The sequence below is a fragment of the Hypanus sabinus genome, chromosome 17 (assembly GCF_030144855.1).
Source record: "Hypanus sabinus isolate sHypSab1 chromosome 17, sHypSab1.hap1, whole genome shotgun sequence".
NCBI lineage: Eukaryota > Metazoa > Chordata > Chondrichthyes > Myliobatiformes > Dasyatidae > Hypanus > Hypanus sabinus.
Genome location: NC_082722.1, coordinates 24,221,589 through 24,233,780, shown reverse-complemented (window position 1 = coordinate 24,233,780; position 12,192 = coordinate 24,221,589). Strand labels below are relative to the sequence as shown.

Sequence of the window (12,192 nt, the reverse complement as noted above, 5' to 3'; positions counted from 1 at the left end):
CTTTCAATCTTACTGATAGCTTTCCTGTAGGTAGGTGACCAGAACTTCACACAATACTCAAGTTTGGCCTCACCAACATCTTAAGCAACTTCCACATACACATCCCAACTCCTGTACCAATTTGCCAAAAGCTCTCTTTATAACCCTGTCTAATTGTGATGTTACTTCCAAGGAAATCACTTCAAGGAATTAAACTGTTAATAAGGAAAACAAACAAATTTGATTTCAAAGCATGAGGTTAAAAGAGACCTGAAATTGCCGGCAGGTTCAAATATTCTTCTCCTGACTGGTGCAGAATTTGGTCCATTTCTACAGGGTCAGGGGTTAACACAGCTGGGGTTCCCTTGGCTGAGGAATCTGATTTGGGGATTGCTGTTTTCCAGTAATTCACTGTAAAAGGAAAAGGAGTTTGCATTTCAGACTTAAACATTCAAGGATCCATTACAAATATCTTGATTAATATCGGTAAAATTATGACTTCAGTTCCCTATCGCCTCTGAACACACAAATGATGATTTCCAGAGCATTGTACCTGCATCCTGGTCCAGTTTTGTATTCCTCTGAGTGTGGAGGCAACAAAATAAATGGATGGATGGTTAAAAAGTCAATCTCAGTCAGTGGAGTTAAATACACCACATCAGCATGTTCTACCTGCCTCTAAAATTCACTCTACTGACTTTTCACTCCAGCAGTGATGAATTCCTAGCCAATAAACTCTAGAAACTTCCTATTTTCTCTGCAATTAATCCAGATATCACATCTACAGTGAGACAAGCAAGATAATGTTTACAGTCCGGACTATCCATTCCATCAAATGGCCACTGAACACGTCTATTATTCAACCAACTGCATGCTAACCAGTTACGCTACTGTGGGGGTGTAATCCTGTAGCTATCTGAGCACTTCATCACCTTGTGAAATGTCACCGGTTTTCAAGATTGTGCACTGAATGAAGGGTTGTCAAAACAAACAAGATAGCTTGATTCTAATTGGAACATTAGTTCCACGTGACGTGAGGTGAGCTCCTGATCATATCATGTCTCTAATGCAACACAGGCATGTAGGCTTGGGTCAAGTAATTCCCACAGTTCTTTCTATTCCCAATGCTGGATTCCAGTGACATATATAACTTTGCATTATCTTTAGCCGCTCCATTCTACACACTCATTACCTTTAGACCTCCTGCTTACCAGTTTTTGCTTTTTTCACTCCAGAGGTACGATGGTTCTTTACTTGGCTCGGAGGTCGTTTTCTTCCTCTCAGTAAAGGAACTGAAGCTATATAAATTGTTAATCACAGTACAGCGATTAGAACAAGTGGAATTATTTAAATAACTAGCAAATACTTCAAAATTGTTCATGTACCCTGTTTTGTACTTTAATTAAGTACTTATGGAGCAATACACAATTCACAACATGTTTTCGATTTGGTACAAGTATGATGCAGAAAATATCCCAAGTTAGGTCTCAGCTGTGCTCTACAGTTGCACTTTGATCTCCTTTTTGTATAAAGTTGTGAAGACTGGAGTGTGAAGTCCAGGCTAAGAATCTATTGAGGGAGTGCTGGATGCTGGAGGTGCCAACTTTCTTAAGTAATCTTAAAGTGAGACCCTCTCCAACCTCGCAAGCGGATACATAAGCTCCCCTAGCATTGCTCCGTGGAAGAGCTTGGATTTTCTCCCTAGTGGTGATTCTCTGGCAATATCAGTCAGAAAAGAAATGAACTGAACACTTCGCTCTGCATTTCCAAACACATACAAGGGTTTTGTTTCTTTGCTGTGGATCTACCACTTGCTAGAGGCTGTGGATCCTGCTAGGGCTGGAAACGTTCACCATCTATGATGTAACATTATAAAAGGAGATGAATATTAGCTTTATCACATGTAGATCAAAACACAGAGTGAAATATGTCATTTGTATTCAATCAAATCAGATGGCAGCCCCCAAGTGCCGCCACACTACTGGCGCCAACATAGCATGCCTGCAACTTATTAACCCGCACATCTATGAATATGGGAAGAATCCCAGAGCACCCGGAGGAAACCCATGCAGTCACGGAGAAAATGTACAAACTCATTATAGACAGTGGGGTGAATCGAACTTCGATCTTCCAGCTGGCAAAGTGTAGAGTGACTGCACTAACTACTACACCACTGTGCTGCCTCATTCATGAAATAAATAGTTAGCTTCCTTTGCAATATGAAGGGTTGTACATGTTATCTCACCCAACAGCATGGTTTCATATCTTGGTAAAAATAACTGGGACTGAGCACCATACTGTTGCTTTAAAGCCAAATCCATTATATTCATCAGTTTTGCAATTTTTCCTTGGTAACTGATTCATGTAATTCCATTTGGACCAATTTATTTTAAGTGTTTCTGTGGCTGAAGGATTGGTTCTGTCCAATCTTTATTCCTTCTTGTATAGTTTGGAGCAGTTAAAGGAGATAAACCAGATACAAAACTGTTTCATGATCACTGCAGCACAGAGTTAACAAAACCACTTATTGAGGAACAGGAAAAAAATAATGATAAGCACAAGAGATTCTGCAGGTGCTGGAAACTCAGGGCAACACACAAAGTGCTGAAGGAACTCAACAAACTGGGCCGTACCTAAGGAGAGGAATAAACAGCTGCTCTTTCAGACCAAGACCCATAATCAGAACTGTTAAGGAAGAGGAAAAAAGACATAATAATTCTCCTCTTCCTCACTTTCAGGCATCCACCTTCCTTTCCCTTCCTGATGACGGGTTCCAGCTAAAAATATCAACTGTTCATTCCCCTTCGTGGGAAAAAAGTAACATTCTTGCCATCATAACTAAAGTCTTCAGAATAATTCTAAGTCAGATCACAGAATGGAAGGACTAATGGGGTTCATCTCCCCATCAATCATCCGTTATTTTTTCCCTTTTACAAATCTTTCCTTTGATTTCCATTATTACCATTTGCACTTGATTCGACTTCAGGCGGTATCACAGAATCAGCACTGGTTTCAGTCTGGTCCAGGTGTACCAAATCTGAGGAAACAAAAGCACAGTCACGCTGTCAGTTTTACATTTCACATGCCAGATGAATCAGAAACGTAGCCCTGATGAAGTATCTCCAGATACAACCAGTTGGAACACACCTTCTGGAAAAGCTGATAGGTATCTCTTTCAAATTTTACCCAAGCCAGATGCTTCTCAACATGGACTTTTGTACCGGTACCATTCAAAAAGAGAGCTTCAGTATATTTTGGTCACGCTAGGAATCAAACCAAACAGTTACTGGAGATGCATATAACAATTTTAAAGGACATTACATAAGCACCATTTGCTGTGCTCTTGATTTCATGTAGTCTCTTTCAAAAGTGCTTTTTTTTGTTGTTTCCTGAGGCATTGATCACTACTCTTTTTGAGCAAAAATTCAGTGATCTGAATTTTGCTCAAACTGATATACTGGGAAATAACTTTCATCTCTCCTCCCAGTTCGGAAAAGCATGGATTGGGTTATTTAACCAGCATCAGATGTTAGCTTAGCTGAGTACGAGGCAACTAACTGTTGCAGGCCTCATCAGGAAACAGAAAGAATGCAAACTGGTGAATCAGAGATAGGTTTTTAATGGTGAGGGTAAAGCTTTTCCAAATTCAGTCTCTGGCTCTGATGATATTGGGAAAACCACACTTCCCTCCCTGAAGCAGAACAAAACGGAATGGGAACAGAACAGCATAAGGTTTTAATGGTTAACATTTTGGGGGCAAAGTTTTTGTGTATTGCTTGTTAAATGTTACATAGGAGAAACAGGAAGCTGTGGTTATGGCTGGATTTTTTTAATGCCTAATTGTGAGAAGCTAATAGGTATGATGAGCCTGTGCCATGGTGGTTAATGGCAATAAGCAAAACAATCAGATTCACCTGTATTTCATTCTCATCTGGGAATCCTTATGTTGGAATCAGAATCAGGTCTATTACACACATACATACTTACACATTACTGTGCAAAAGTCATACTGACATATAATCAGCATCAGATTTAATATCGCTGGCATGTCGTGAACTTTGTTGTTATGCAGCAGTAGTACACGACTCATTAGCTAACTCTGCTGACAGCCACGTGATTCAGCAGTAAGAAGGCCACCTTTCATAAGCAATACATGACCAGGGTCGATATGATTTGGGGTTCAACCAGACAGGAAAGTCAGGATGTCCCAAGTAAGGAAAGTAGATTGTACCAAATGCTGTGTAAATACAGTCCATACACTGTTATCGGTAGCCCAGAAACAACAGGTCACACACCACCATAAAATTATAATGAAAGTATATTTACCAAATTTTCAACTTCAACAAAGTGTTACAGAAAAAGGAACAATAAAATAAAAGGGCCCATGACAGTTAAACCAGTCCAATGTGCACATAAACATTGGAGCTCGTTTCCGGAGTAGTTAGGTGTATCGATTTACTCACACGCTGGACCCACGGTCTGAGTGAAAGCATCCAACTCATTCCAAACTTTTGTCAAAGATCATCTCAGAGAGACTCTCTCAGGAGTATTGGCCCTGCACAGAGCTCTTCTTGCAAACTGTGACTCTCCTTCCAACGGCACTCTGCAGCATCTTCCCCTGCCCCCTGCTCTGCAGCTCCCACCAAAAAAACCCCAAACCAGACTACTGCCCTTTAGAAACCTGATCCCGCCCAGCTCTCCCCAATCTTCCACTGGGCAGGAAGTTACAATTGGGTGACTCAACATTCCTAAGGTGGACAACACAGATCCGTATCTTTAGCTGAAGCCAAAACACTCTTACCAGCAGGATATTCAGCTTTTACAGAAAACTCCTAAAATAAAAAACATCACAGCATAGCAGTAGAAATCTTACCTAGGGCATTACATTCTCCCCTCACCAAAAATAGTCATGTCCTCATGACTTTGGAACTTTTAAACCATTACTAATAATACAGTATTCAAATGAATTTTGAGATTTCAAGACCTCCCAATCCATTTGTAAATGAAAGTGAGGTATCTCACCATGGGAATTGACATAACAATCTGATTCTCATGTGCATCCTCTGCTAGCCTAGCTGAGGGTTTCCTGTCCCTCTGAGACCTCCTTATCTCATCTTCAGCTTTTCCATTTCAGCCACTCCTTGTGGCCTTTCCTGTCAACGAGAGGATACCACCCCTGTCTATCACTTGTACATTTCAGTGGCTCAGGTACCCCTGCCCCATGACTGAACTCCGCCTCCTTCCATTTTCAGCATCCGCTGGTGCTAAATGGTGAGACCTCTCTCAGACAGGGAGTTTCATCAGTCACTCTAGCTACTCCTCCAGGACGCAATATGACAGGTTTAGACTGGGAGTAACTTCCAGTCCCTCATTTATGCTCTAAATTCTGCTTAGTAAGAACTTGCACCTTCTCAAACACAGCTCTGAACACTGGGTGAATAGACAAGGATTTCAGAGAATTCTCTCCATTTCTCTCCTTTCACGCACCCACGAGCCTTCTCACAATGAGTGTATTTGTTCCTGGAAGAACGGATGCTACACCTTTTTCAACCAGATCTGGGCAGACCAACATGGCAGTGTCAACAGTCTCAGTTACTCTAACATCTACTTCCGAAGACGCCAGATTCAATGACAAGTAACCACTGTACAAATACTCGTAAGTCGAAGCCCCCAAATACCAAGGGTACTGAGTGCCCTTAATGGGAATGAGTCAAATACCGGTTGTAAAAGGGTCTATAAAGATGAGTCACCTGAGAACCAGTGTCAAGTATGGATCTAGCATGAACACCTTCAATCTGTATGGAAACACCAGAGCATGGTCCCACAAAGCCTTCAGCAAGAGTGTTTTACACTGTACCCTTGACACACTGATTGGAACATATTCTCTCCAAGACGCCAGCCCGTTCCTTTACTGGATCCCACTGAAGTTTTGCTTCTTTTCTTCTCCATTTGATTAACTGCATATTGATGAAGTTTTAAAGAAGGCAAGACAGCAGCTATACTTTATTAGGAGTTTGAAGCGATTTGGCATGTCAACAAATACACTCAAAACCTTCTATAGTTGTACCGTGGAGAGTATTCTGACAGGCTGCATCACTGTCTGGTATGGGGGGGGGGGTAGTGGGGGCACTGCACAGGACCAAAAGAAGCTGCAGGGGGTTATAAATCTAGTCAGCTCCATCTTTGGCACGAGCCTACAAAGTACCCAGGACATCTTCAGGGAGTGGTGTCTCAGAAAGGCAGCATCCATTATTAAGGACCTCCAGCACCCAGGGCATGCCCTTTTCTCACTGGTAGGAGGTACAGAAGCCCGAAGGCACCCACTCAGCGATTCAGGAACAGCTTCTTCCCCTCTGCCATCCGATTCCTAAATGGACTTTGAACCTGTGAACACTACCTCACTTTTTAATTTACAGTATTTCTGTTTTTGCACGTTTTAAAAAATCTATTCAATATACGTAATTGATTTACTTATTTATTTATTTTATTTATATTAATAATATTATTATTATTATTATTTCTTTCTGCTAGTTTATCCATTGCATTGAACTGCTGCTGCTAAGTTAACAAATTTCATGTCGCATACTGGTGACAATAAACCTGATTCTGATATCCAGAAGCAATTATTAATGGATTATATGTTCTGCAGACTTATTTAAAACTTCAGTGAGGTAAATGCTTACATGTCCTCAAAAAATCTGTCAGCAGAAACCAAATTTGTCTTTATTTTCGTGACCACTATAATGGTCACAAAAACAAAAAAAAATCGCAAATGCTGAAAACTTGCAATAAAGACACAAAATTGTGGAACAACTCAAAAGGTCAGGCCTGAGGACTATATAATGGTTATGCTTCTGGGGTAAGAAGAAATCACAATTTAATTTTTAAAAATTCATTTGTAATTTCAGATTGATTATAATAGCTTCAGATTTCTTTTCAAAACCAACACATAAAATGGTTACTCATTCCAATGACCATGAAGCTTGAATGGTGCAGAACTCTTTCAGTATTGGACCAAAATGCCAGCCTAGATTTATGCTCGGGATCCACTTTGAGAGGTGTGCAGAAACACAGGGACCTGTGGACACATACCGGTGTGGACTCGGGTGAGAAAGTCATATAAATAACCCAAGGCACACATTCAGTGATTCAGGGTCAGCTTCTTCCCCTCTGCCATCCGATTCCTGAATGGACATTGAATCCACGAACACTACCTCACTTTTTTTTAATATACAGTATTTCTGTTTCTGCATTTTTTTAAATCTATTCAATATACGTAATTGATTTACTTGTTCATTATTTTTTAAATTTTATTTGTTATTTTTCTCTCTCTGCTAGTTTATGTATTGCATTGAACTGCTGCTGCTAAGTTAACAATTTTACGTCACATGCTGGTGATAATAAACCTGATTCTGATTCTGATTTTGAATTACTTTTTGAAAGTTTCACGGTCTGCTTGAAATGTCCATTCTCTCCACAGTTGTAACAGAAAAGACCAGTCACCTCTCTGGTCAAGGGATCCTTGTCAGTGGCATTCCTCTGCATCATAACCCGACAGAAATACCACATTTAACGAAACATCAGATCAGCTCAGCTTGAAGGCTCTCACCTCATTCCGAGCGTACACTTTAGTAGCGAAGGCTCCCACTGAACACACTACTTGGCTTTAGGAAATGTTCCGCTACTCAGTCATGTTTTTCACCTATCTTCTCTGAGTAGGGTGCATCCCGCTCCACAGCTCCCACCCAAAACAAACCACAAACCAGACTACTGTCCTTCAGAAATCTGATCCTGTCCAGCTCTCCCAAATCTTCCACTGGGTAGGAAGTTACAATCGGCTGACGCAACATTCCTACGTTGGACAACATGGCTCCTTATCTTTAGCAGAGGCCAAAACACTCTTACCAACAGGACCCGCTGCTTTTACAGAAACCTGCTAAAATGAACATAGCAGTAGACATCTTAACCAGGGCATTACATACAGTAACAATAATATATATGAAAAATATTATATTAACTAAGTATAACAGAAAATTAAAAGAGAAAATTAATTAGTAGTGAGATAGTGTTCATGGGTTTAATGTCCTTTCTGAAATCTAATGGCAGAGGGAAGAAGTTGTTTCTGAATAATTGAGTGTGTGCCTTCAGGCTCCTGTACCTCCTCCCTGATGGTAGCATGAGAAAAGGGCATGTCCTGGGTGATGGAGGTCTGTAATGATGGGGGTCCTTAACGATTGAGGTATCACTCCGTGAAGGTACCCTGGATGCTGGGGAGGCTAGTGCCCATGATGAAGCTGAATCAGCTTACAACTTCCTGAAGCTTACTTTGATCCTGTGCAGTGCCCCACCCCCTCTACCAGAAGGCAATGCAGCCAGTTAGAATGCTCTCCACTGTATATCTGTAGAATTTTACCAGTGTCTTTGGTTTCATACTAGATTCCCTCAAGCTCCTTATGAAATATAATCACCGTCATGTCTTTTTTGTAACTGCATCGATATGTTGGGACCAGGTTAGATCCGCAGGGATACTGACACACAGGAACTTTAAAATGCTCACCCTTTCCACTTCTGAACCCTCAATGTGTGTTCCCTCGTCATATAAGTATATATGTAGTGCAAAAAGAGGAAATAGTGAGGTAGTATTCATGGGTTTGAGGACTATTCAGAAATCTAACGGTGGAGGAGAAGAAGCTGTTGCTAAAATGTTGACAGTGAACAAGGAAGCCTAATCTTATTAATGTTAGGTCAAAGTTAAATAACTTGGTCTGTCATAATTGAAAGTTCTGTCCTTCTCAGATTCTTGTGTACTATATAGCTTACAATCTTTTTGAGAGTATCAAAAGTTACCTTGGGCATTGTCTTCTCCAGCTGCCATCAGTGAGCTCTCCAGGCACATGGGGAATGAGTCGCAGGGCATAGTGATGATCACCCATTGGATGAAATCCTTGCAGGTGTTATTATCTTTAGTAAACAGTGTCTTTAACAATGTTGAGATTTTCTCCTCGTCGGTTTCTTGGCTGTCGACAAGCTCCTGCTCCTTCCTGTTGAGAACAGTCTTGGCCTTCTCTATGACACTCTTTGCATGTTGACTGAGTGATTCCACCAGCTGCCTGTGGTTGCTCTCCAGCAGTTCCTTTATTCCACTGCTGCTCATCCTGCCAAAACTAGATTGACAAATATACCATAACGTAACCAAGTAATTCAAATGAGAAAATAATTAACAAGGCTCACTCCATCGCAAGCTAACTGTGAGGGCCACTAGCAAGCTCAAATACAGGAATCACAGAGATGTCAGCAATTCAGACAAAACAAAAGAGTTATTACAGAAAAATTAACAAGAGCTAAGGTAAACTACACAGGATCTCGATGAATCTTTTCTGATACATAGAAGAACTCAGAGTTTCACTTGACAAGGAACCACAATGACTGAGCAAAGAGCGGTTGGCATGAGCTCCTGAAATACACCCTGAGGCACATAACTGAATAAAGATGATAAATACAATACAATCCCAGCGATACCAAGAGAGAAACCTGCAAAACAGTGAAAAGCCAAGGAGTCCAAACACAACAATCCAGTTGTGACACTGACCAAATACAGAACACATCGATCCAGTTGTGACACTAACACCATTTATAAAGCACCTGTAAGGTAACAAAACATTCCAAAATGAGTATACTGCGTAGTAAAGTTGGTGGGGGTTTTCACAGGCCGTACAATCATTCCAGCACTAAAGGCCCAATAGTTGGTTCCCACAAAGGAGTTCAGTGTGATCCCATTTACTGTCAAGCATAACTACTTCATGCCCAAAGAGTATTTAATAAACCACCTCTCATACTTTGCATATACAGTCAAGGGCACTGCATTGCTATCAATGACTGCGTTTTAATTGTGCGGTGAGGACAGCTGAAAGCATTTCCAAGATGCAGTCTCCATCAAGGCCAGAAGCACCCGCATGGGCCCCAAATGTACCTGTCTTTTCTTTGGCTATGTCGAATGGTCCACATTCCAAGCCTTCCCCAGTAATGCTCTCCAACGCTTCCTCCGTTACACTGATGACTGCATTGGTGCTGCTTCATGCACCCATGCTGAGCTTGTCAATTTCAGCAACTTTGCCTCCAACTTCTAGCCAGCCCTTAAATTCAGTTGGTCCATTTCTGACACCTCTCCCCACTTTCTCGGCCTCTCGGTTTCCATTTCTGGAGACAAACTGACTACCGTTATCTTATAGAAAACTACCGATTCCCATGGCTATGACCATATAGCTTCCCACCCGGACTCCTGTAAAATTACTATTCCCTTTTCTCAGTTCCTACATCTCTGCTGCATCTATCCCCAGGATGAGGCTTTCCTTTCCAGGGCATCAGAAATGTCTTACTTCTTCAAAGAACGGGATTTCCCTTCCTTCATGCTGCCCTCATCCACATTTGCCAGATAGCCGCAATCACCCAACCTTCCTGCTGCCTTTACTTGGATAAAGTTCCTCTTGTTCTCACCTACCACCCCAAGAGCCTCCACATTCAACACATCATTCTCTGTGATCTCCATCATCTTCCAAGCGGCCCTATCACCAGACATACAGAATCTTTATCTCCCCGCTCTCCACTTTCTGCAGGGATCAATCCCTTGCCTAGTCATCCCTCCCCATTAATCTCCCACTTGGCACCAGGCAAGTGTCAGAAATGCTCTACCTGTCCATTTACCTCTTCCCTTACCCTCATTCAAGGCCTAAAGCTGGGGGTGGAGGATTGTGGAAGCGCATGGTGGGAGGGAGGAATGCAGCTTGTTGCGCTGTTGTTTTTTTTTTGCTCTTTGTGTTCTGTGCTGTCCTGCCGAGCATTGTGAACATGCTATGTTGGCGCTGAACTGTGTGGTGACACTTGTGGGCTGCCCCCAACACACCCCTGTGAAAGCACAACACACACTCATACAGGTAATAAACAAACTTAAATCTTGAAACAGTTTCCTCTAGAGAGCAGATTTAGCACTTGGCACTTATAAAATACATAAAAGGTATAGTATAAAACTTCTATTTCATAACATTGTTCAAAAATATGAAGCAGAAAACTAGCTGTTGGAGGATTAATTTCTTTCCAATTCAATAGGATAGAACTTCTAGCCATTAATGTAACAAATGCAATCATCCACTGAGCTGAGGAGGATGAACGACTATTATAAACGGATAAACGGAAAATTGCAGTAATAGGATGCAGTTGCAACTTAATGTTCAGAACTATTGCAATAATACCAAAAATAACTTTCCAATAATTTTGCAAGCAAGGGCAAGACCAAAACATGTGGGTCAATGAAGCAACTTCAGAATGACATCTGTCACAGGTTTTGTCACAGTAAATTTTGTGCTAATTTACTTTCATACTCTATCTTCCCTTTCCTTATCTCTTCTTTAGTTGTTCTTTGTTGCTTTTTTAAGTTTTCTCAATCCTTCACTACTCTTTGCAACTTTGTACACATGAGTTTTTCATAAGAATAAAACCGAGCAAGTTTATCCTTGGGCATATGAGCCCTATGTACAACCTTAAATTGTATTAGAGCATGTTTAGCACAAATGGAAGAGAATTGACTAATTGTAAAATTTTCTCCCACTGCTCTGTGGGTACAAGACAGTGAAGTTCTTTTTCCCATACCTTCTTAATTTTTTCTGATAACCCTGGCTGTATTTTCATGATCATATTATAAATGATGGCTACTAAACCCTTCTGGCAAGGATTCAGAGCTAGAATTTTTTCCATAATATCCATTGGACATAATTTCGGAAAAGACTGTAACATATTATTCAAAAAATTTCTAACTTGCAAGTATCTAAAAAAATGAGTTTTAGGCAAATTATATTTATTGGACAGCTGTTCAAAGGACGTAAAGCTGTTATCTAAAAATAGATCACAAAAACATGTACCTTCTATTGGTTAACCAATCCACCATCCATGCCAATACACTTCCTCTGACTCCATGCATCCGTATCTTATTTATAAGTCTCTTGTGCAGCACCTTATCAAACGCCTTCTGGAAATCCAAGTATATGACATCCACCTATCCACTGCACTCATTATGTCCTCAAAGAACTCCAATAATTTTGTCAAACAGGACTTGCCCTTTTTGAATCTATGCTGTGTCTGGCTAATGGAAGCACTTCTTTCTAAATGTTTTGCTATTTCTTCCTTAATGACAGTTTCAAGCATTTTCCCGACTACAGATGT

General features: G+C 40.9%; 1 protein-coding gene across 2 annotated transcripts in view; it reads right to left on the bottom strand.

Moving 5' to 3' along the window:
• nlrc5 (NLR family, CARD domain containing 5) overlaps positions 1-12,192 on the bottom strand; it is a 244,692-nt gene that overhangs the window by 207,817 nt on the left and 24,683 nt on the right. For both annotated transcript variants that reach the window (XM_059992681.1, XM_059992682.1), the window contains 4 exons: positions 8,827-9,143; positions 2,942-3,016; positions 1,191-1,277; positions 250-390 (listed from right to left, as the gene is read on the bottom strand). In XM_059992681.1, coding sequence (XP_059848664.1) covers positions 250-390; positions 1,191-1,277; positions 2,942-3,016; positions 8,827-9,143 — 620 coding nt within the window. The remainder of the gene's footprint in view (positions 1-249; positions 391-1,190; positions 1,278-2,941; positions 3,017-8,826; positions 9,144-12,192) is intronic.